This window comes from Ranitomeya imitator, chromosome 2, assembly GCF_032444005.1.
Source record: "Ranitomeya imitator isolate aRanImi1 chromosome 2, aRanImi1.pri, whole genome shotgun sequence".
Classification (NCBI taxonomy): domain Eukaryota; kingdom Metazoa; phylum Chordata; class Amphibia; order Anura; family Dendrobatidae; genus Ranitomeya; species Ranitomeya imitator.
Window position 1 is genome coordinate 80,870,856 of NC_091283.1, and position 24,895 is coordinate 80,895,750.

A 24,895-nucleotide genomic window follows, 5' to 3' on the forward strand; every position below is an offset into this window, starting at 1 on the left:
AAATGCACTGAAAGCATACCAGAAAAGTCATACATCAAGGGGTTATTGAAAAAATGAGGCACCCCTCTACTACAGATGTCATAGAGCTCAGTGTATGTTGATTAAAACATATGTAGAAAGAAATGTAAAACACCTAAATAAATAACAAACTTAACTTTTCTACATCTGTATATTACAAATTATTTATGTTCCCATCAGCCTATTGTATCAACGCCCAGAAGAGGAAAAAAATAAAACAGAATTTCATTACTATGATTTATGAAATAAACATGACCGGCAAAGGGAATTCCCTTCTCTGCGTAACAAGCTGCTGCTGAAATGAAATCCGTGAATGCTAAATAATATGTTTACAGCAAGAGGAAAGATCTGATTGATGCCCTCATGGAAATGATAGTAGGTATGTGTAATTCTAGCCGCTTTAGCGTAGAAGCGATATTATCAAATGTCAATATTAAGATCACCGGTTTGGACTCTAAATTATAGATGAACGATGCAGTAGATAATAAGTCCTGCCTATACTACTGTGATGGTAAAAATCTAGAATTCATGATATTATGGATTCCCACTTATTTTGGATGATACAGAAGAAAAATACTGATATTGAGTTGCAGATAGTCTGCCACTCTCTAGAATATCCAACACCCTGCAATCAGATGCAAAATGCCATGCCCTGTACATTAACTAATCATCATCATCTACTTTGCCTATAGATCCTTTAATATCATAATGGCGCACCCCAGTGAAATCATACAAGTGATATATCAGAGCCCATTAAGCTAAATCACCAACATCACAGCCACACAAATCCAATTCGTGATGAAGCATGACTGATGAATGAAGGTAGATCATAAGTAGGTGGCAAACCTGGTCGTCGTCTTCTCCTCTTTTTAGAACCGAACAGTTTGACCCGAGAGAAGACATTGAGTTTATTTTTTTCGCAGTTCCCTTTTCCTTTGCTGGGGCTGCTAACACATTTACATGCATTGGATTTTTCCCTTTCTCGAGCTTGTCTCTTTTGCCTAATCAGTGAGCTGGCAATAGCGGCAGCCATGGCTAATGTTTACCAACAGGAAAAAAAACTGTTCTCGAAAATATACTGTGAATGCCGCAAGATAAATAAAATGGAGATATCTTCAGGAGGCTAAGAAAGTTGACATTTGCACCATTGATTTTCCTTAGGTCAGTCTTGGCGGAAATATATCCTGACTCACTTCTCTCCCTTATGAATATTGACAACTTTTTGAAGCCCTCCGACATATGGTGACCATCAGCCTTCAGATTTTCCTATTGTCCTGATCTTTTCATCAAAGAGTTTTAAAGCAAAATTATTGACCAGCGTTGCAGTATGGGCTTGACCTCGAAGAAGCAATGGTCTGTTCTTTGCACTTGCATTCTGGAATTATAGACACAGCTCACGTCCCTTGCTTGTAGCTGATGCATTTCTCTTCTTTGGGTCACACTAGATAAAAATGAGCCTTTCTGTATTCCAAGAAAGCCGTGTTCAATGCAGCAGCTGCAGACTCAGTCTTCAGGCAATGAAGCCACTTGTAACTGTGTGTGTGTGAGAGAGAAAGAGGGAGCGAGGGAGATGCAGATGGGTTGTTCCACTCCTTTTTTCAATGAAATACAGAATAGCTCTGACCAACATCCTATTGTGTGTCATCCACAAACATCTGGTTACTTTTACTGAGCACAAGGGAAGCATTTACAGCTCAGTTCTTCCATTTGTTGATCAGAGTCCGGTATGAATTTGTGTTGCAGTCTTTTCTACCTCTACCGAAAGGCTGGAGTTGGCAGGTCAGGATGAGCTATGTGTTGAGGAAGGGAACCTGCTCTGAAGAGCCACCTCCCGGAGGGAGAAAGGTAGTTTGAATTAATTGGTAATTGACTCCTTCATTACCAGGACAGATTAAAATATAGTAAGTGAGTAACTGGACTTGGGACAGAAAAGGATCTATTTTGGTTCTTTGCCGAGATGGTGGGATTGGCTGTCAGGGATATAGCTCTGATTGGTTGATGTAATTTTCCTGCCTAGTTCTTCTTCAAAAGGGATTATTAGCGATGGCTTTGAATGCATCATTTTCCCAGTGATATTCATCTATATGCGCTGCTCATGAAATTAAATCATGCTAACTGAAAATCATTTATAACCATTACACAAGATGTAGGAATATATAAAGATCTGCATTACACATTACGTATGTGCAACTATTTAACCATTGCAGCCTGAAGATCATTGAATTTACACTTCTGACAAAGATCTGCGGAGGGTCAACTATGAGTCAAGTTTCCAGAAATTCGTAGGTCCCTGTGAATTCAAACACTCTGCGATTTGATTAAGAAGGATCATTTCACACAATGTTGAAGACTCACAGAGTGGGCTATTGGCATCAGACACATCCATAAGGGCTTCACTGTAATGCCATGCAGTTATCACATCACATGTAGGGTTGAGCGAAACGGGTCGAACATTTTCAAAAGTCGCCGACTTTTGGCTAAGTCGGGGTTTCATGAAACCCGATCCGACCCCTGTGCGGGGTCGGCCATGCGGTACGCGACTTTCGCGCCAAAGTCGCGTTTCAATGACGCGAAAAGCGCCATTTCTCAGCCAATGAAGGTAAACGCAGAGTGTGGGCAGCGTGATGACATAGGTCCTGGTCCCCACCATCTTAGAGAAGGGCATTGCAGTGATTGGCTTGCTGTCTGCGACGTCACAGGGGCTATAAAGAGGCGTTCCCGCCGACCGCCATCTTACTGCTGCTGATCTGAGCTTAGGGAGAGGTTGCTGCCGCTTTGTCAGAAGCAGGGATAGCGTTAGGCAGGGTCCATTAACCACAAAACCGCTTGTGCTGCAGCGATTTGCACTGTCCAACACCACCCTCGGTGTGCAGGGACAGTGGAAGTTTTTTTTTTTTTTTTTTTCCCCTCAGCGCTGTAGCTCATTGGGCTGCCCTAGAAGGCTCCCTGATAGCTGCATTGCTGTGTGTACGCCGCTGTGCAAACCAACTGCTTTTTTCAAAGCACAAATCCTCTTGTTCCTTCCTTTCTGCACAGCTATCTTTTTTGTTTGTCCACACTTTTTATTTCATTTGTGCATCAGTCCACTCCTTATTGCTGCCTGCCATACCTGGCTGAGATTACTGCAGGCAGGGAGATAGTAGCTGCCTGCCATACCTGGCTGAGATTACTGCAGGCAGGGAGATAGTAGCTGCCTGCCATACCTGGCTGAGATTACTGCAGGCAGGGAGATAGTAATTGTAGGACATTCCCTGTTTTTTTTTTTGTTTTTTTTTTGGTGGGAGATTAAGATTGGCAATTTGGCATTTCTGCTAGAGTGCCATCCCTGTGTGTGCCATCTCTCTCACATAGTGGGCCATAGAAAGCCTTTTCATTTTTCTGTATTTTTTTTTGTGGGGTGTATAAATTCTCCCTGATAAAAATACAGTGGGAGATTAATATTGGCCTTTGGGCTTGTGTGCCAGTCCTGAGTGTGCCATCTCTCTCACAAATAGTGGGCCATAGAAAGCCTATTTTATTTTTTTTGGGGTTTTATAAATTCTCCCTGAAAAAAAGGGAGATTAATATTGGCCTCTGGGCTTGTGTGCCAGTCCTGAGCGTGCCATCTGTGCCAGCCCTGAGCGTGCCATCTCTCTCACAAATAGTGGGCCATAGAAAGCCTATTTATTTTTTTTTTTTGTTTTATAAATTTTCCCTGAAAAAAGGGAGATTAATATTGGCCTCTGGGCTTGTGTGCCAGTTGTGAGCGTGCCATCTGTGCCAGTCCTGAGCGTGCCATCTATCTCACAAATAGTGGGCCATAGAAAGCCTATTTATTTTTTTTTTTTGTTTTATAAATTTTCCCTGAAAAAAGGGAGATTAATATTGGCCTCTGGGCTTGTGTGCCAGTTGTGAGCGTGCCATCTGTGCCAGTCCTGAGCGTGCCATCTCTCTCACAAATAGTGGGCCATAGAAAGCCTATTTAAATTTTTTTTTGGTTTTATAAATTCTCCCAGAAAAAAAGGGAGATTAATATTGGCCTCTGGGCTTCTGTGCCAGTCCTGAGCGTGCCATCTGTGCCAGTCCTGAGCGTCCCATCTCTCTCACAAATAGTGGGCCATAGAAAGCCTATTTTATTTTTTTTGGGGGTTTTATAAATTCTCCCTGAAAAAAAGGGAGATTAATATTGGCCTCTGGGCTTGTGTGCCAGTCCTGAGCGTGCCATCTGTGCCAGCCCTGAGCGTGCCATCTCTCTCACAAATAGTGGGCCATAGAAAGCCTATTTATTTTTTTTATTTTTGTTTTATAAATTTTCCCTGAAAAAAGGGAGATTAATATTGGCCTCTGGGCTTGTGTGCCAGTTGTGAGCGTGCCATCTGTGCCAGTCCTGAGCGTGCCATCTCTCTCACAAATAGTGGGCCATAGAAAGCCTATTTAAATTTTTTTTTGGTTTTATAAATTCTACCAGAAAAAAAGGGAGATTAATATTGGCCTCTGGGCTTCTGTGCCAGTCCTGAGCGTGCCATCTGTGCCAGTCCTGAGCGTCCCATCTCTCTCACAAATAGTGGGCCATAGAAAGCCTATTTTTTTTTTTTTTTGGGTTTTAGAAATTCTCCCTGGAAAAAAAAAGGGAGATTAATATTGCCCTTTGGGCTTGTGTGCCAGTACTAAGCGTTCCATCTCTCTCTCTCTCTCTCTCAGTCAGTGGGCCATAGAACGCCTATTTTTGGTTTTATTTGTTTTCTAAATTCTCCCTGAAAAAATCATTTTATTTTATTTGGTTTCTAAATTCTTCCTGATAAAATCACATTTTTTTTATTATTTTTTTTTCTAAAGTCTCCCTGAAAAAAAAAAAAAAAAACAGTGGGAGATTAATATTGGCCTTTCTGCTTGTGTGCCAGTCTTGACTCCTGGGTGCGTCATCTCTCAGTCAGTGGGCCATAGAACGCCTATTTTTGGTTTTATTTGTTTTATAAATTCTCCCAGAAAAAATCATTTTATTTTATTTGGTTTCTAAATTCTTCCTGATAAAATCACATTTTTTTTATTATTTTTTTTTCTAAAGTCTCCCTGAAAAAAAAAAAAAAAAACAGTGGGAGATTAATATTGGCCTTTCTGCTTGTGTGCCAGTCTTGACTCCTGGGTGCGTCATCTCTCAGTCAGTGGGCTATAGAACGCCTATTTTTGGTTTTATTTGTTTTCTAAATTCTCCCTGAAAAAATCATTTTATTTTATTTGGTTTCTAAATTCTTCCTGATAAAATCATATTTTTTTTATTATTTTTTTTTCTAAAGTCTCCCTGAAAAAAAAAAAAAAAAAACAACCAAAAAAAACAGTGGGAGATTAATATTGGCCTTTCTGCTTGTGTGCCAGTCTTGACTCCTGGGTGCGTCATCTCTCAGTCAGTGGGCTATAGAACGCCTATTTTTGGTTTTATTTGTTTTCTAAATTCTCCCTGAAAAAATCATTTTATTTTATTTGGTTTCTAAATTCTTCCTGATAAAATCATATTTTTTTTATTATTTATTTTTCTAAAGTCTCCCTGAAAAAAAAAAAAAAAAAACAACCAAAAAAAACAGTGGGAGATTAATATTGGCCTTTCTGCTTGTGTGCCAGTCTTGACTCCTGGGTGTGCCATCTCTCTCTCTCTCTCTCTCTCTCTCTCTCTCTCTCTCTCCAATTGTGGTCCATAGAAAGCCTACATTTTTTTTCCTTGATTTGGGTTCCAAAATCTACCAGAGAAAATAACTCCATCAATCATTGGTAGAAAAATATTGGCCTCTGGGCTTGTGTGCCACTCCTGATTCCTGTGTGCGTCATCTCTCACTCAGTGGCCCATAGAAAGCATATAGTTTGTTACATTTGTTTTCTAAATTCTCCCTGCAAAAATCTTTTTTTTTTTTTTGGGGGGGTTTCTAAAGTGTTCCTGAAAAAAATAAAAATAAAAAAAAAATAATAGTGTGACATTAATATTAACATTTGTGCTTCAGTGACAGTCCTGCGTGTGGGGCATCTCTCTAATTTGCAGCCACCAAAAAAAGAGTGTGTAACATTGGGCCTGATTTTCGCTGTGGTCTCACCAACCTGTAAAGGGGTAGCTAAATCATACTGAAGTTATAGCTCACCGTGTAAGTTGTGTGACTGCAACAAATAACGTTAGTTTGGTTACGTTTTTAAAACAATGAGGAAGTCTAGTGGAAGAGGTCGTGGCCGGGGGCGTTCATTGTCAGCTGGTAATGAGGGTAGTGGTAGTGGTGGAGCATCAGGTGGTCGTGGGGGAAAAAATATTGCACCTAAGTCTGGAGCTGTGGAGCCAGGTTCGTCGTCCGGCTACACAAGGCCTCGAACGCTCCCTTTTCTGGGATTAGGAAAACCGCTTTTAAAGCCGGAGCAGCAAGAGCAAGTTTTGGCTTATCTTGCTGACTCAGCCTCTAGCTCTTTTGCCTCATCTCGTGAAACTGGTAAAAGTAAAAGCAGCGCGTCGTTAGTGGATGTTCACGGTCAGGGACAAGTCACTTCCTTGTCCTCTTCAGCAAAAACAACAACAGAGAAGAATGCAGCAGGCGACACAACGGGTTACTCCATGGAGCTCTTTACACATACCGTCCCTGGCTTAGAAAGTGAAGCAGTTAACAGTCCATGCCCATTACAAATTGAATCTGACATGGAGTGCACTGACGCACAGCCACAGCCAGACTACTATGCTGGTCCTTTGACTCAGACCACAACATTGCCCTCGCAGGGTGCTGATCAAGAATCAGACCCTGATGAGACTATGTTGCCCCATCACGAACGCTATACCACCGAACGACACGGTGACACAGACGAAGTTGCGCAGGAGGTACAAGAAGAGTTATTAGATGACCCAGTTCTTGACCCCGATTGGCAGCCATTGGGGGAACAGGGTGCAGGCGGCAGCAGTTCTGAAGCAGAGGAGGAGGAGGGGCCGCAGCAGGCATCAACATCGCCACAGGTTCCATCTGCCGGGCCCGTATCTTGCCCAAAACGCGTGGCAAAGCCAAAACCTGGTGGAGGACAGCGTGGCCATCCGGTTAAAGCTCAGTCTGCAATGCCTGAAAAGGTATCCGATGCTAGAAAGAGTGCAGTCTGGCATTTTTTTAAACAACATCCAATTGATCAGCGCAAAGTCATCTGTCAAAAATGTTCTACTTCCTTAAGCAGAGGTCAGAATCTGAAAAGTCTCAATACTAGTTGCATGCATAGACATTTAACCACCATGCATTTGAAAGCTTGGACTAACTACCAAACGTCCCTTAAGGTTGTTGCACCCTCGGCCAATGAAGCTAGTCATCAACGCAACATCCCTTCCGGCAGTGTAGGACCACCATTTAGCGCACCACCTGCTGTATCTGTGCAGGTATCTTTGCCAGGCCAAAGCAGTCAGGGTCAGGGAATCACCAGTTTCGTAGTAGGAAACACTGCATCTAGGGCACCGGCGGCAACAATACCATCTCCCACCGTCTCTCAGTCTGCCATGTCCACCGGCACCCCCGCTAGTTCCACGATCTCCAGCTCTCCAGTCCAGCTCACCCTACATGAGACTATGGTTAGAAAAAGGAAATACTTAGCCTCGCATCCGCGTACACAGGGTTTGAACGCCCACATAGCTAGACTAATCTCGTTAGAGATGATGCCCTACCGGTTAGTTGAAAGCGAAGCTTTCAAAGACCTGATGGACTACGCTGTACCACGCTACGAGCTACCCAGTCGACACTTTTTTTCCAGAAAAGCCATCCCAGCCCTCCACCAGCATGTTAAAGAGCGCATCGTCCATGCACTCAGGCAATCTGTGAGCACAAAGGTGCACCTGACAACAGATGCATGGACCAGTAGGCATGGCCAGGGACGTTACGTGTCCATCACGGCACACTGGGTAAATGTGGTGGATTCAGGGTCCACAGGGGACAGCAAGTTTGGGACAGTTCTGCCTAGCCCACGGTCTAGTAAACAGTTGTCTGTAGCCGTTCGCACCCCCTCCTCCTCCTCCTCCTCGTCCTCCTGCAGAAGCAAGAGCTCGTCCACAGACCGCAGTCGCACAAACACTCCATCCGCACCTGCCACTGTTGCACACCAGGTCTCCCATTATGGGGCAGCTACTGGCATACGTCAGCAGGCTGTATTGGCTATGAAGTGTTTGGGCGACAATAGACACACCGCGGAAGTTCTGTCCGAGTTCTTGCAGCAAGAAACGCAGTCGTGGCTGGGCACTGTAGATCTTGAGGCAGGCAAGGTAGTGAGTGATAACGGAAGGAATTTCATGGCTGCCATCTCCCTTTCCCAACTGAAACACATTCCTTGCCTGGCTCACACCTTAAACCTGGTGGTGCAGTGCTTCCTGAAAAGTTATCCGGGGTTATCCGACCTGCTCCTCAAAGTGCGTGGACTTTGCGCACATATCCGCCGTTCGCCTGTACACTCCAGCCGTATGCAGACCTATCAGCGTTCTTTGAACCTTCCCCAGCATCGCCTAATCATAGACGTTGCAACAAGGTGGAACTCAACACTGCACATGCTTCAGAGACTGTGCGAACAGAGGCGGGCTGTTATGTTTTTGTGGGAGGATACACATACACGGGCAGGCAGTAGGATGGCAGACATGGAGTTGTCAGGTGTGCAGTGGTCGAAGATTCAAGACATGTGTCAAGTCCTTCAGTGTTTTGAGGAATGCACACGGCTGGTTAGTGCAGACAACGCCATAATAAGCATGAGCATCCCCCTAATGCGTCTGCTGATGCAAAGTTTGACGCACATAAAGGATCAGGCGTCTGCACCAGAGGAAGAGGAAAGCCTTGATGACAGTCAGCGATTGTCTGGTCAGGGCAGTGTACATGACGAGGTACCGGGCGAAGAGGAGGTGGAGGATGAGGAGGATGATGGGGATGAGTATATTTTTAATGAGGAAGCTTTCCCGGGGGCACGGGAAATTGGTGGCGTGGCAAGGCCGGGTTCTGGTTTTTTGAGGGACACAAGTGACGTAGATTTGCCTGCAACTGCCCCTCAACCAAGCACAACCGCAGATTTGACAACGGGAACTTTGGCCCACATGGCGGATTATGCCTTGCGTATCCTCAAAAGGGACACACGCATTACAAAAATGATGAACGATGACGATTACTGGTTGGCCTGCCTCCTTGATCCTCGCTATAAAGGCAAATTGCAAAATATTATGCCACATGAGAACTTGGAACTAATATTAGCAACAAAACAATCAACTCTTGTTGACCGTTTGCTTCTGGCATTCCCTGCACACAGCGCCCGTGATCGTTCTCACACGAGCTCCAGGGGCCAGCAGACCAGAGGTGTTAGAGGGGCAGAAATCAGAAGTGGCGTTGGCCAGAGGGGTTTTCTGACCAGGTTGTGGAGTGATTTTGCTATGACCGCAGACAGGACAGGTACTGCAGCATCAATTCAAAGTGACAGGAGACAACATTTGTCCAGTATGGTTACAAACTATTTTTCATCCCTTATCGACGTTCTCCCTCAACCGTCATTCCCATTTGATTACTGGGCATCCAAATTAGACACCTGGCCAGAATTGGCAGAATATGCATTGCAGGAGCTTGCTTGCCCGGCAGCTAGTGTCCTATCAGAAAGAGTATTCAGTGCTGCAGGTTCAATACTAACAGAAAAAAGGACTCGTCTGGCTACCCAAAATGTAGATGATCTAACCTTCATTAAAATGAACCACAACTGGATTTCAAAATCTTTTGCCCCACCCTGCCCGGCTGACACCTAGCTTTCCTATGAAAAGGTCTTGCCTGTGGACTATTCTGAATGACTTTTCCAATCTCGTAATTTTCTTCACCTGATTGTCCAGCATACGACATGTTTCCACCTCACGAAATGGCCAAACTCCCCACACGGGGCCGTGCTATCGCCACTTTGCGCTTGGACCCTTGAGAGTGCTGTTTGTCTGAAGAGGTGGGTGTGGCCGCTTTTGGTCGACGGCACTGCCACTGGGTCCCTCATAGTACAATAAAGTGTCTCTGGCGGTGGTGGTGCGCACCCAACGTCAGACACACCGTTGTAATATGAGGGGCCCTGTGCCTGTAACGCCGGCCACAAGACAGTTCCCCCCCCCAGCTCAAACAGTGCTCTACCACTAGCAAAATTATCTCTCACAGCTTCACCAATGTGTAGTCTAGGCGCTGACATCCTTCAATGCCTGGCACTGACAATACCATTGTTTTGACATTTTTGTTATGTTAGGCCTTCGAAGCCTGTCTGCGGTCCCTTCTTTCTACAACTACTACACTGACCAGGCCACTGCTGGCCGTGTTACCCTGGAACCAATTTAAAAGTGCCTACAGTCAGCCCAATTTTGTTATGTTAGGCCTTAGAAGACTGTCTGCCGTCACTCCTTCCACTAGACTTCCACTGACCATACACTGCTGCCCATGTACCCCTGGAACCAATTTAAAGTGCCTACAGCCAGCCCAATTTTGTTATGTTAGGCCTTGGAAGCCTGTCTGCGGTCACTCCTTCCACTAGACTTCCACTGACCAGACCACTGCTGCCCGTGTACCCCTGGAACCAATTTAAAAGTGCCTACAGCCAGCCCAAGTTTGTTATGTTAGGCCTTGGAAGCCTGTCTGCGGTCACTCCTTCCACTAGGCCTCCACTGACCACACCACTGCTGTCCGTGTACCCCTGGAACCAATTTAAAATTGCCTACAGCCATGTGTTATTATTTTAGGCCTTCGATGCCTGTCTGCGGTCACTCCTTCCACTAGGCCTCCACTGACCACACCACTGCTGTACGTGTACCCCTGGAACCAATTTAAAATTGCCTACAGCCAGCCCAATTTTTTTATTTTAGGCCTTCGATGCCTGTCTGCAGTCCATTCTTTCAACTACTACTACACTGACCAGGTCACTGCTGCCCGTGTACCCCTGGAACCAATTTAAAATTGCCTACAGCCAGCCCAATTTTTTTATTTTAGGCCTTCGATGCCTGTCTGCGGTCCATTCTTTCAACTACTACTACACTGACCAGGTCACTGCTGCCCGTGTACCCCTGGAACCAATGTAAAATTGCCTACAGCCATGTGTTATTATTTTAGGCCTTCGATGCCTGTCTGCGGTCACTCCTTCCACTAGGCCTCCACTGACCACACCACTGCTGCCCGTGTACCCCTGGAACCAATTTAAAATTGCCTACAGCCAGCCCAATTTTTTTATTTTAGGCCTTCGATGCCTGTCTGCGGTCCATTCTTTCAACTACTACTACACTGACCAGGTCACTGCTGCCCGTGTACCCCTGGAACCAATTTAAAATTGCCTACAGCCATGTGTTATTATTTTAGGCCTTCGATGCCTGTCTGCGGTCACTCCTTCCACTAGGCCTCCACTGACCACACCACTGCTGTCCGTGTACCCCTGGAACCAATTTAAAATTGCCTACAGCCAGCCCAATTTTTTTATTTTAGGCCTTCGATGCCTGTCTGCGGTCCATTCTTTCAACTACTACTACACTGACCAGGTCACTGCTGCCCGTGTACCCCTGGAACCAATGTAAAATTGCCTACAGCCATGTGTTATTATTTTAGGCCTTCGATGCCTGTCTGCGGTCACTCCTTCCACTAGGCCTCCACTGACCACACCACTGCTGCCCGTGTACCCCTGGAACCAATTTAAAATTGCCTACAGCCAGCCCAATTTTTTTATTTTAGGCCTTCGATGCCTGTCTGCGGTCCATTCTTTCAACTACTACTACACTGACCAGGTCACTGCTGCCCGTGTACCCCTGGAACCAATTTAAAATTGCCTACAGCCATGTGTTATTATTTTAGGCCTTCGATGCCTGTCTGCGGTCACTCCTTCCACTAGGCCTCCACTGACCACACCACTGCTGTCCGTGTACCCCTGGAACCAATTTAAAATTGCCTACAGCCAGCCCAATTTTTTTATTTTAGGCCTTCGATGCCTGTCTGCGGTCCATTCTTTCAACTACTACTACACTGACCAGGTCACTGCTGCCCGTGTACCCCTGGAACCAATGTAAAATTGCCTACAGCCATGTGTTATTATTTTAGGCCTTCGATGCCTGTCTGCGGTCACTCCTTCCACTAGGCCTCCACTGACCACACCACTGCTGCCCGTGTACCCCTGTAACCAATTTAAAATTGCCTACAGCCAGCCCAATTTTTTTATTTTAGGCCTTCGATGCCTGTCTGCGGTCCATTCTTTCAACTACTACTACACTGACCAGGTCACTGCTGCCCGTGTACCCCTGGAACCAATTTAAAATTGCCTACAGCCAGCCCAATTTTTTTATTTTAGGCCTTCGATGCCTGTCTGCGGTCCATTCTTTCAACTACTACACTGACCAGGTCACTGCTGCCCGTGTACCCCTGGAACCAATTTAAAAGTGCCTACAGCCAGCCCAAGTTTGTTATGTTAGGCCTTGGAAGCCTGTCTGCGGTCACTCCTTCCACTAGACTTCCACTGACCAGACCACTGCTGCCCGTGTACCCCTGGAACCAATTTAAAAGTGCCTACAGCCAGCCCAAGTTTGTTATGTGAGGCCTTGGAAGCCTGTCTGCGGTCACTCCTTCCACTAGGCCTCCACTGACCACACCACTGCTGTCCGTGTACCCCTGGAACCAATTTAAAATTGCCTACAGCCATGTGTTATTATTTTAGGCCTTCGATGCCTGTCTGCGGTCACTCCTTCCACTAGGCCTCCACTGACCACACCACTGCTGCCCGTGTACCCCTGGAACCAATTTAAAATTGCCTACAGCCAGCCCAATTTTTTTATTTTAGGCCTTCGATGCCTGTCTGCGGTCCATTCTTTCAACTACTACTACACTGACCAGGTCACTGCTGCCCGTGTACCCCTGGAACCAATTTAAAATTGCCTACAGCCATGTGTTATTATTTTAGGCCTTCGATGCCTGTCTGCGGTCACTCCTTCCACTAGGCCTCCACTGACCACACCACTGCTGTCCGTGTACCCCTGGAACCAATTTAAAATTGCCTACAGCCATGTGTTTTTATTTTAGGCCTTCGATGCCTGTCTGCGGTCCATTCTTTCAACTACTACTACACTGACCAGGGCACTGCTGGCCGTGTTACCCTGGAACCAATTTAAAAGTGCCTACAGTCAGCCCAATTTTGTTATGTTAGGCCTTCGAAGACTGTCTGCCGTCACTCCTTCCACTAGACTTCCACTGACCATACACTGCTGCCCATGTACCCCTGGAACCAATTTAAAGTGCCTACAGCCAGCCCAATTTTGTTATGTTAGGCCTTCGAAGCCTGTCTGCGGTCACTCCTTCCACTAGACTTCCACTGACCAGACCACTGCTGCCCGTGTACCCCTGGAACCAATTTAAAAGTGCCTACAGCCAGCCCAAGTTTGTTATGTTAGGCCTTGGAAGCCTGTCTGCGGTCACTCCTTCCACTAGACTTCCACTGACCAGACCACTGCTGCCCGTGTACCCCTGGAACCAATTTAAAAGTGCCTACAGCCAGCCCAAGTTTGTTATGTTAGGCCTTGGAAGCCTGTCTGCGGTCACTCCTTCCACTAGGCCTCCACTGACCACACCACTGCTGTCCGTGTACCCCTGGAACCAATTTAAAATTGCCTACAGCCATGTGTTATTATTTTAGGCCTTCGATGCCTGTCTGCGGTCACTCCTTCCACTAGGCCTCCACTGACCACACCACTGCTGCCCGTGTACCCCTGGAACCAATTTAAAATTGCCTACAGCCAGCCCAATTTTTTCATTTTAGGCCTTCGATGCCTGTCTGCGGTCCATTCTTTCAACTACTACTACACTGACCAGGTCACTGCTGCCCGTGTACCCCTGGAACCAATTTAAAATTGCCTACAGCCATGTGTTATTATTTTAGGCCTTCGATGCCTGTCTGCGGTCACTCCTTCCACTAGGCCTCCACTGACCACACCACTGCTGCCCGTGTTCCCCTGGAACCAATTTTAAATTGCCTACAGGCAGCCCAATTTATTATGTTAGGGCTTCGAAGCCTGTCTGCGGTCCCTCCTTCCACTAGGCCTCCACTGACCTGTCTACTGCTGCCCGTGTACCCCTTGAACCAACATCATAAAATAAAAAAAAAAGGATTTTGCTTATAAAAAAGAAAATACTGGTGAGATATCAAATGCAGACATTTTGACATTAAAAACAAACAAACAGCTAAAATCTGGTACAGTACTAAAAATGGCCACCAGCTACAATTACTTTCTCCTGCAAGTAGTTAACTGAAAGGTTTTTTAAATTGAAAACACACATATGGCATCCACCGAGTGTTGTCCTGTCGCGTCTTCTTTATATTATTGCCGAGAAGATGCAAAATAATGAAAATAATAAAATCATTAATTACCAAAATAATAGAGAAAGTCAACACCACATTGCAAATAAACATTCATTCCAAATAAAGAAGCAGGGCGCGTCCGAGGGTGAGTATATACCTAATAAGAATCTAATCACCCTCGGACGCGCAATGCTTATTTCCAACAGCCTTCCTTCCTAAGAATCATCCCTTCCGTGGTGTAGAGAGACGTTGTGTTACACTCCAAGGTGTTCCCCAGGTTGCCTTTCCTGAGCTTCGATCTACCGGCTCTCGTTTAGTAGTTGTTGGATACTACGCTGCATTAGGCCTTCAAATTGGGTATGGGGTGTAGAGAGATGGTGTGTTCCACTCCAAGGTGTTCCCCAGGTTGCCTTTCCTGAGCTTCGATCTTCCGGCTCTCGTTTAGTAGTTCTTGGAAACTACACTGCATTAGGCCTTCAAATTGGGTATGGGGTGTAGAGAGAGGGTGTGTTACACTCCAAGGTGTTCCCCAGGTTGCCTTTCCTGAGCTTCGATATTCCGGCTCTCGTTTAGTAGTTATCGGAAACTACGCTGCATTAGGCCTACAAATTGGGTATGGGGTGTAGAGAGAGGGTGTGTTACACTCCAAGGTGTTCCCCAGGTTGCCTTTCCTGAGCTTCGATATTCCGGCTCTCGTTTAGTAGTTGTCGGAAACTACGCTGCATTAGGCCTACAAATTGGGTATGGGGTGTAGAGAGAGGGTTTGTTACACTCCAAGGTGTTCCCCAGGTTGCCTTTCCTGAGCTTCGATCTTCCGGCTCTCGTTTAGTAGTTGTTGGAAACTACGCTGCATTAGGCCTTCAAATTGGGTATGGGGTGTAGCGAGAGGGTGTGTTACACTCCAAGGTGTTCCCCAGGTTGCCTTTCCTGAGCTTCGATCTTCCGGCTCTCGTTTAGTAGTTCTTGGAAACTACACTGCATTAGACCTTCAAATTGGGTATGGGGTGTAGAGAGAGGGTGTGTTACACTCCAAGGTGTTCCCCAGGTTGCCTTTCCTGAGCTTCGAAATTCCGGCTCTCGTTTAGTAGTTGTTGGAAACTACACTGCATTAGGCCTACAAATTTGGTATGGGGGAAACATTGGCGCATCTGCGGTCCCTCCTTCCTCTAGGCCTCCACTGACCTGTCTACTGCTGCCCGTGTTCCCCTGGAACCAATTTTAAATTGCCTACAGGCAGCCCAATTTATTATGTTAGGGCTTCGAAGCCTGTCTGCGGTCCCTCCTTCCACTAGGCCTCCACTGACCTGTCTACTGCTGCCCGTGTACCCCTTGAACCAACATCATAAAATAAAAAAAAAAGGATTTTGCTTATAAAAAAGAAAATACTGGTGAGATATCAAATGCAGACATTTTGACATTAAAAACAAACAAACAGCTAAAATCTGGTACAGTACTAAAAATGGCCACCAGCTACAATTACTTTCTCCTGCAAGTAGTTAACTGAAAGGTTTTTTAAATTGAAAACACACATATGGCATCCACCGAGTGTTGTCCTGTCGCGTCTTCTTTATATTATTGCCGAGAAGATGCAAAATAATGAAAATAATAAAATCATTAATTACCAAAATAATAGAGAAAGTCAACACCACATTGCAAATAAACATTCATTCCAAATAAAGAAGCAGGGCGCGTCCGAGGGTGAGTATATACCTAATAAGAATCTAATCACCCTCGGACGCGCAATGCTTATTTCCAACAGCCTTCCTTCCTAAGAATCAGCCCTTCCGTCGTGTAGAGAGACGTTGTGTTACACTCCAAGGTGTTCCCCAGGTTGCCTTTCCTGAGCTTCGATCTTCCGGCTCTCGTTTAGTAGTTCTTGGAAACTACACTGCATTAGACCTTCAAATTGGGTATGGGGTGTAGAGAGAGGGTGTGTTACACTCTAAGGTGTTCCCCAGGTTTCCTTGCCATTGCTTCGGTCTTCCGACTCTCGTTTAGTAGTTGTAGAAAAGTACACTGCATTAGGCCATACAAAATGGGTATGGGGTGGAGAGAGATGGTGTGTTACACTCCAAGGTGTTCCCCAGGTTGCCTTTCCTGAGCTTCTATCTTCAGGCTCTCATTAAATTGTGGTTAAATGGAACAACTGCATTTGGCGTACTAGTTGGTTTGGGGCCTACTATCGGTGTCTGCCACTCCTTGCTGTTCTCCTCCACTGAACAAAGCTGTGCCGCCTGTTTACTACGGTTGCCAATTTTGAACTGCATTTCGACTACTTACTGATTTGGCCCTACTCTCTGTGTCAGCCTCTCATTCCAGTTGTCCTCCACTGCAATGCCCCCTGGTTATTCCTGTGTTACCAATTTTGAACTGCATTTAGCCCACTTTCTTCTTTGGGCCTATATCTGTGTTTCCACTTCATCGTGCCCATTGCCCAGCCAGTGATAGATGAGTCTGCTGGTACATTGACCCATAACGCAACATTCCCCGTGCACGCTACACAACAACATTGTGACCCTGCTGAAAGTCAGGTTGCTCTTCCCGCATACCATACCACCTTACACGGGGACAAAGAGGAAGGTGCAGATGAAAGTGCAGGTTCCTTCATCAGGTGGGGGGAGGAATACTAGTTGGCGACGTCACTGGCACAGGGCCTCTCATAGTACGCAAAAGTGTTGCTGCCGGTGGGAGGCGCCCCCGCCGTGCAAACACACCGCTGTACTTTGAGGGGCCCTGTGCCAGTGCCAATGCCAACGAGTGGGCCCCCCCTGCTTGCTCAGGTTCACAGCACTTGCAAAGTTGAAATACTTACCTCTCCCTGCTCCACTGCCGTGACGTGGTCCAGATTTCCTGGGCCCACTAATTACTTGAACCAGCCCTACCCCCCACAACTTTAGCCAAATGACCCCCAATTTCAAATGCCTTCCAATTATTATAAGGTAAATTACGCTTGACAAGCTTCATTAAGAAGAATGGATGGTTTTGACATTAAAATGGGCACTCTAGGTGTTTTCCTGGCCCCCACTCACTGCCGACTATGCTGCCCCATTGACTTGCATTGGGTTTCGTGTTTCGGTCGATCCCGACTTTACGTCATAATCGGCCGATTTCACTCGACCCGACTTTGGACATAGTCGGGTTTCGCAAAACCCGGCTCGACTCTAAAAAGGTCAAGGTCGCTCAACTCTAATCACATGGTCTACTGCTGTCGATCAAAGGGGTTTCAAAACCAGTATAAAAGATGGGAGCCAGTGAAAGAGCTCAATTTTAGAGGAGGTCAGTTGCTAAGTTCATTCCATGTATTATTATCTTTTTTAATTATTGTTATAAAATAAATTAGATGACTATTAGATGCAGTTAGCAGAACGTAGAGAAGTTTGTAGCGTGAGCACTATGCCTCATCTCAATAACTTCAATAATGAAGCGAAGCAGGGAGATGAAGCTACTACGAATCTTCAACTCGGTCCATCCAGTTGACCTGCATTTGATACTTAGAATAAAGCTATGGTCACACGAGCAAACAGTCTCTCATGCAAGAAAACTGGATTGACTATGATAATAACACTCGGATCAATCTCTGAGTGTGATCTAATTCTCTCAGATGTGAGAATCGGAGCACACTGTGTGGAGAAGATAGAGAAAAACATTTCTCCATCTTCTCCATTCTGTGAGTCTATGCAAACTGGATTGCACTTGGAGGTGCAATCAAATTTCTAGGCACCCACAGACATGAATGGGTGAATGTCAGCCAATTTGGGCTGCAAATCACAGCATGCTGCAATATTTTTCTCATGGCCACCCACTGCTATCAGTTAACTTACAGCCTCCCATTTTTCTGAAAACGTCCACCTTTAAGTCTCAAATCAACTGCTCCTCATTTACCGATTTGATGATTTAAGGTACATATACACCTTAGATAAATGTTGGGTGAGCGTTGATGAGTGCTCTATGAAAAGAGTGGAGAAAGCAACTGCTAGACTCATTTGACAATAGTACTTGTAAATATTAGAGGGAAGTTCAATGCTGCCAAATTTGTTGGTTTCAACTATACAATCTTTATTTTACCATTCCACTAAATCTGCTCTTATCAAAGTTGCTATTAATTTTCTAAAGGCTAAATTTTCAGCTTTAACACTGAATATAATTTACAATAACTAGACATAAAATCTTAACTGGTGAGAGGAACTGATGAAACTTTCCTTCTAAGAAGGAATTCACGTGTTGCAGAACAATAAAGTTTATTGACCTGCAATCATGACTTAAAGGGACACTGTCACCTGAATTTGGAGGGAACAATCTTCAGCCATGGAGGCGGGGTTTTTGGGTGTTTGATTCACCCTTTCCTTACCCGCTGGCTGCATGCTGGCTGCAATATTGGATTGAAGTTCATTCTCTGTCCTCCATAGTACACGCCTGCGCAAGGCAAGATTGCCTCATGCAGGCATGTACTACGGAGGACAGAGAATGAACTTCAATCCAATATTGCAGCCAGCATGCAGCCAGCGGGTAAGGAAAGGGTGAATCAAACACCCAAAAACCCCGCCTCCATGGCTGAAGATTGTTCCCTCCAAATTCAGGTGACAGAGTCCCTTTAAGTGTGACATAACCACAAAATGCTGTATTATGTTGGTGGTTGAGAAAAATGCATTAGAAAATGTAACAAAAATGACAAACTGACTGTTCTTCTACAGTATTATACACTTCTCAAAATTGGAACTGCAAATCCAAAAAGGAAAAGTGGTTAAATAATGAAAATCATAAGGATACCACTACTCCGAGGACTGGACTTCTCAAGTTTTCATTGCAGGTAATGAACAGTGTTACATTTGAATTAGTCATGAAACCAGTGGCACAGTTATTTATCTGAAGTGTCCTAGGAGCTGCTTTTCAAGCATGTTGCTCGTGCTACTATGACTGTGACCAGTTAGAATGGCATACAGCGTCTCGGGATTTCCATCTAGCACATTTGGGACATTATTTGTCGGCAACTGCAAAGGATCTGCCAGCAGCGGATCTTGATGTTTTGCTCAAGTGCATTCAATGAGACAAAATATTCCTCAGGCGACCATTAATAGCATCATTAATAGCAGCCAAGCTCCATAAGTGCAAGGATTTCTGTGTGTGGTGCTCATACACAATATTGAAAAAAAATTGAGATGTTTTGAAAATTTTCTTTCCATTTTTCATCATTTGCATGTTATTACATGTCTATCTATCCTGTAATTTATATGATTCCACTCATTTTCCTTCTTGGTGTTGCATTTTCATTGTTGAGGAGTGTATGCGGTGCTTGTAAGTAATGTTTCTCATTACCTCCATCATTTGTGCTCCTGCCTGATTCAGGTAAAAACTGCTCCTCACCAGTAATATTAGCTTTCATGTAAGTAATGTTTTGGTCTCCCAGTCATTTGTCTAGGTTAGGATTCTCCTTCCTCCTCCTTCTTGTCGGCTCTGGCATCCAGTCATTGTGAGACAAGCTCCCCCCTCTTATTCCTATCTCTGCAGAGACATGCTCGGCTGAATCTATGCCTTTTGGCGGCAGAGCAGCAGTGTTGGGAATAAGCCCAAAGCCTGTGTGCCAATGCAAGATAAGGTAACAAAAATATTGTCATTTACTTCAGTGATCTTCTACCTGGGTCTTTTTAGCTGTTGTGAGACTAAAAGTTCCAGCATGCCATGAAAGATTAATAATTACTGGAAATTCTGGAACCTATAGTATTGCAGTGGCTGGAAATCCAAAAGTTGGAGAAAAAAAGGTGAATCTATATAAAGGTTACTCATGTGTGAATAGTGGAATGTATAGAAAATGCAAATATAATGCCTGCGAGGATTGGAAACGGAAACTGGATTATAGCCATACCGTAGATAGCCATCGCTAAAGTGCCATGTGCAAAAGCATAACGCTGAATTTATTTCACTGATGACTTCATTGAGAGAGTAAAGCCGGCCACACACATTAGATGGCTGTCGACCCAATGATGCTTTGTCCGATTGTCCAACAGCCATTTCTCTCCAATACATAGAAGTGCTTGTTCGGCCGAGAGCTCCGGTGTCCTCATTGATAAAGACACCGACAGACATATTTGACTTATCTTTCACAGAACAAATTGATCATCAGTCTGGAATTTGACATGCCCAACTGACATCTCCCCAGACTATCAGTAGGCTGACATCCCCAAACACATTAAAGGGACTCAGTCACCTGAATTTGGCGGGACTGGTTTTGGGTCATATGGGCGGAGTTTTCGGGTGTTTGATTCACCCTTTCCTTACCTGCTGGCTGCATGCTGGCTGCAATATTGGATTGAAGTTCATTCTATGTCCTCCGTAGTACATGCCTGCGCAAAGCAATCTTGCCTTGTGCAGGCATGTACTACGGAGGACAGAGAATGAACTTCAATCCAATATTGCAGCCAGCATGCAGCCAGCGAGTAAGGAAAGGGTGTATCAAACACCCGAAAACTCCGCCCATATGACCCAAAACCAGTCCCGCCAAATTCAGGTGACAGGTTCCCTTTAAGGTACCTTCACACATAACGATATTGTTAACGATATCGTTGCATTTTGTGACGTAGCAACGATATCGTTAATGAAATCGTTATGTGTGACAGCGACCAACGATCAGGCCCCTGCTGGGAGATCGTTGGTCGCTGAAGAAAGTCCAGAACTTTATTTCGTCGCTGGATCTCCCGCTGACATCGCTGGATCGGCGTGTGTGACACGGATCCAGCGATGTCTTCACTGGTAACCAGGGTAAACATCGGGTAACTAAGCGCAGGGCCGCGCTTAGTAACCCGATGTTTACCCTGGTTACCATCCTAAAAGTAAAAAAACAAACAGTACATACTTACCTACCGCTGTCTGTCCCCGGCGCTGTGCTCTGCACTCCTCCTGCACTGGCTGTGAGCGTCGGTCAGCCGAAAAGCAGAGCGGTGACGTCACCACTCTGCTTTCCGGCCGCTGTGCTCACACAGACAGTACAGGAGGAGTGCAGAGAAGCACAGCGCCGGGGACAGACAGCGGTAGGTAAGTATGTAGTGTTTGTTTTTTTACTTTTAGGATGGTAACCAGGGTAAACATCGGGTTACTAAGCGCGGCCCTGCGCTTAGTTACCCGATGTTTACCCTGGTTACCGGCATCGTTGGTCGCTGGAGAGCGGTCTGTGTGACAGCTCTCCAGCGACCAAACAGCGACGCTGCAGCGATCCGGATCGTTGTCGGTATCGCTGCAGCGTCGCTTAATGTGAAGGGGCCTTTAGAGTGTTGGCCGAACCCCTTGATGTTGACTGATTCTTCTGACAGTAGTCTAACGGTACCTTCACACATAACGATATTGTTAACGATATCGTTGCATTTTGTGACGTAGCAACGATATCGTTAATGAAATCGTTATGTGTGACAGCGACCAACGATCAGGCCCCTGCTGGGAGATCGTTGGTCGCTGAAGAAAGTCCAGAACTTTATTTCGTCGCTGGATCTCCCGCGGACATCGCTGGATCGGCGTGTGTGACACCGATCCAGCGATGTCTTCACTGGTAACCAGGGTAAACATCGGGTAACTAAGCGCAGGGCCGCGCTTAGTAACCCGATGTTTACCCTGGTTACCATCCTAAAAGTAAAAAAACAAACAGTACATACTTACCTACCGCTGTCTGTCCCCCGGCGCTGTGCTCTGCACTCCTCCTGTACTGGCTGTGAGCGTCGGTCAGCCGGAAAGCAGAGCGGTGACGTCACCGCTCTGCTTTCCGGCCGCTGTGCTCACACAGACAGTACAGGAGGAGTGCAGAGAAGCAGAGCGCCGGGGACAGACAGCGGTAGGTAAGTATGTACTCTTTGTTTTTTTTACTTTTAGGATGGTAACCAGGGTAAACATCGGGTTACTAAGCGCGGCCCTGCGCTTATTTACCCGAAGTTTACCCTGGTTACCGGCATCGTTGGTCGCTGGAGAGCGGTCTGTGTGACAGCTCTCCAGCGACCAAACAGCGACGCTGCAGCGATCCGGATCATTGTCGGTATCGCTGCAGCGTCGCTTAATGTGAAGGGGCCTTAATGTGTATGGGAGCAGTCACAAAAAGTTGAAAAAGGGGTTTTTAAAAAAAATAATGTTATTGTACCTTACCCAGAATTCTTGTTGTTTAAGCAGATTTGCCATAAGAAATATCTGGTTCCATATTGGTAATGGTCACTCAGGACCCCTGAATGATTTTGCAATGAAGTAGAATAATATTAACTTCAGCTTGTCACACCACGGCCAATTTCCATTTTTTTGCTCTCGTATTTTCCTTCTTTTCTTCCCAAAGCCATAACTTTTATACTTTGTTTTTCTTCTCTGACTTTGGCCGATGAAAACATGGCCGCACCCACAGAGAAGTTTTGTGATATTTACATTAAAACGTAATGCCTCATCTCGGTCAATGATAATGTCAGGATATGCCATAAATGTCTGATAGCAGGACAAGAAATCGCAGACTGATATTTCTACAGAAATTAATTTACACTTTCTTTGAAATACAACTAATTTTATTTAGTAAAAGACCCATTTAAAATATTGATTGTCCGCTCACATATATTACCCTTCATATCTCGTCTCATGGGGTCCACTTTCCTTTTAGATCTGACTCGATATTTTCATGACATGGCAATTGGTAAATTATTTCAATTACTTAACTGATTAATAACATTTCAGTGAAGCACTGCTTAGTCATAAAGTGGCCATTTTAATTCTCTGTTATCGCAGCATTATCCCATTGGACATTATTGATTACATATGATTGAGTACTTTATTTCCAGAGTGCAGCATGCCTTACTGTGCAAAATGCAAATATCTCTTACTTTGTATGGTATAAATATTAAGACAACTTTGCGCAGATGCCTGTGATGCCTAGGAGAGGCGAGCTTCCAGGAGTGGACCCTCTGGGTCGTGGCACTGAACCTCCCCCAGTGAGCGAACCTGATGGAGCCGACCTCTATACAGGGATCGTTAGGGGCAGGCCCGGGGGACTCAGATACCGAGACGGCTGGTACCAAGAGGGACAGCTCGTAGGGAAGCAGTGGGCCAACACACAGATAGGGCAGACAAGACAGCCGCTGGCAGGGTAGCAGGGAAACAGGAACCTAGGAAGGCTGAGCATGTTCAGAGAATACAGGAAGGGAGAACAGAGAACAGGATGACTGCAGAGAACACTGGAAGGAAAACCCCTAAGACACCAGGGAACAGAACCAGGAGAGAGATAGGGACCACAGCACAGAATCCAGGAGCTGAATAACCCTTGGGACAGAGCAGGAGCAGGGAATCCAGAGGCAGGAAGACCCAGGGACTGCGGGTGACAGCAGCAGGGATAGGGTTAACAAATAATAGTGGACAGGTACATGCAGGGATGGCCTAAGCATGAGTACGCAAGGCAGGTACACACACAATAATTAGGCACCTCCACTAAGGGAGGGCGGCCAGAAATACCCAGTGAAGGAGTCTGATTGGGGCAGCAGGACTACCGGGTCAAGTGCCACACAGCTAAAGAGGCGGCAGAGGGCACGGCCTAAGGTACCTGCACAGAACTGTTGCCGGCCGTGGGACCGACAGCGCGGGAGTGACACAATGTTAGGAGTCGAGTTTCCTCTGCTGCACAGGGGGAATCTCGATCCGTGTCTGCTGCGGTCTCCCATTCTGCATCGGCCGCAGTGGAGCCTGCTCAGCGGAGACGTCGCTCCCAGCGTCTCGCTGAGACTGATACTGTGCAAAGGGTTGCTACTGCCTCTCCAGGCTCTGCTATTGTACACTGATCTGCAGCGAGCAGGCTTTTCTGGGACCAAGTCATGCTTTGCACACACTGAGCATGCCCAGGGCAAGATCTCTCAGTGGAGATCTAGGGACACATGCTCAGGTACTGCAGCAACTTCCATTGGTCCTTCTTGGAGGGTCCTATAGGTGCTAGGACTAAGTCCTGCTTTGCACACACTGAGCATGCCCAGGGCAAGATCTCTCAGTGGAGATCTAGGGTCACATGCTCAGGTACTGCTGCAACTCCATTGGTCCTTCTTTGAAAGGTCCTGAACGTGCTGCAGCTATATAAGCTTCGCATGACTGCACGGCCATGCGCTAGTGTACATTAGTTAACGTGTGTGTGTTGTGAGTAAAAGTCGTTCTTTAAAATCCCCTCCCTATTGTATGACTGCTCGCGGAAGGTGGGTGATTGCTATCTAGCGCCCGACTTAGCCATCAGCACATAACACACAATACAGCGTCTAATTGCTGTGACCGACAGTGCGGCGCTGTGCGCTTTCACAGCGCTTTCCTGACCCAAGCCTGGGTGGTTAGTGGCGTCCGCCAGTGCGGCACCGCACGCACTCCCGTGCATCTTTATTATTAGTATTTCTGTCACTCTGACACCCCAGTTGCGGTGTCGAGCGCATGAGGTCTTTATGAACTCAAATCCTGTGTCTTGGGATTGAGTTCTGTGACTCCTTGCTTGCACTCTTGGTGCGGTACTGCAGCCCTGTGATGCAACAGGGTTCGCTTCCTTCACACAGGGTGAAGTTAACCCATGTGTATATTCAGATTGTACTGCCATATAGTGCCGCCATTTACTTAGCAGCAGGTT

General features: G+C 45.9%; 1 protein-coding gene across 11 annotated transcripts in view; it reads right to left on the reverse strand.

The window, feature by feature from the left end:
• FGF13 (fibroblast growth factor 13) overlaps positions 1–24,895 on the reverse strand; it is a 614,209-nt gene that overhangs the window by 99,100 nt on the left and 490,214 nt on the right. Inside the window, exon 1 of one of the 11 annotated variants that reach the window (XM_069747017.1) lies at positions 865–1,933. The exons of 9 other annotated variants lie outside the window; for them this stretch is intronic. In XM_069747017.1, the coding sequence (XP_069603118.1) occupies positions 865–1,051 (187 nt within the window). In that variant the 5' untranslated portion in view covers positions 1,052–1,933. Of the gene's footprint in view, positions 1–864; positions 1,934–24,895 lie in introns of those variants that run through there. One more of the 11 variants, XM_069747023.1, reaches the window with a different exon arrangement.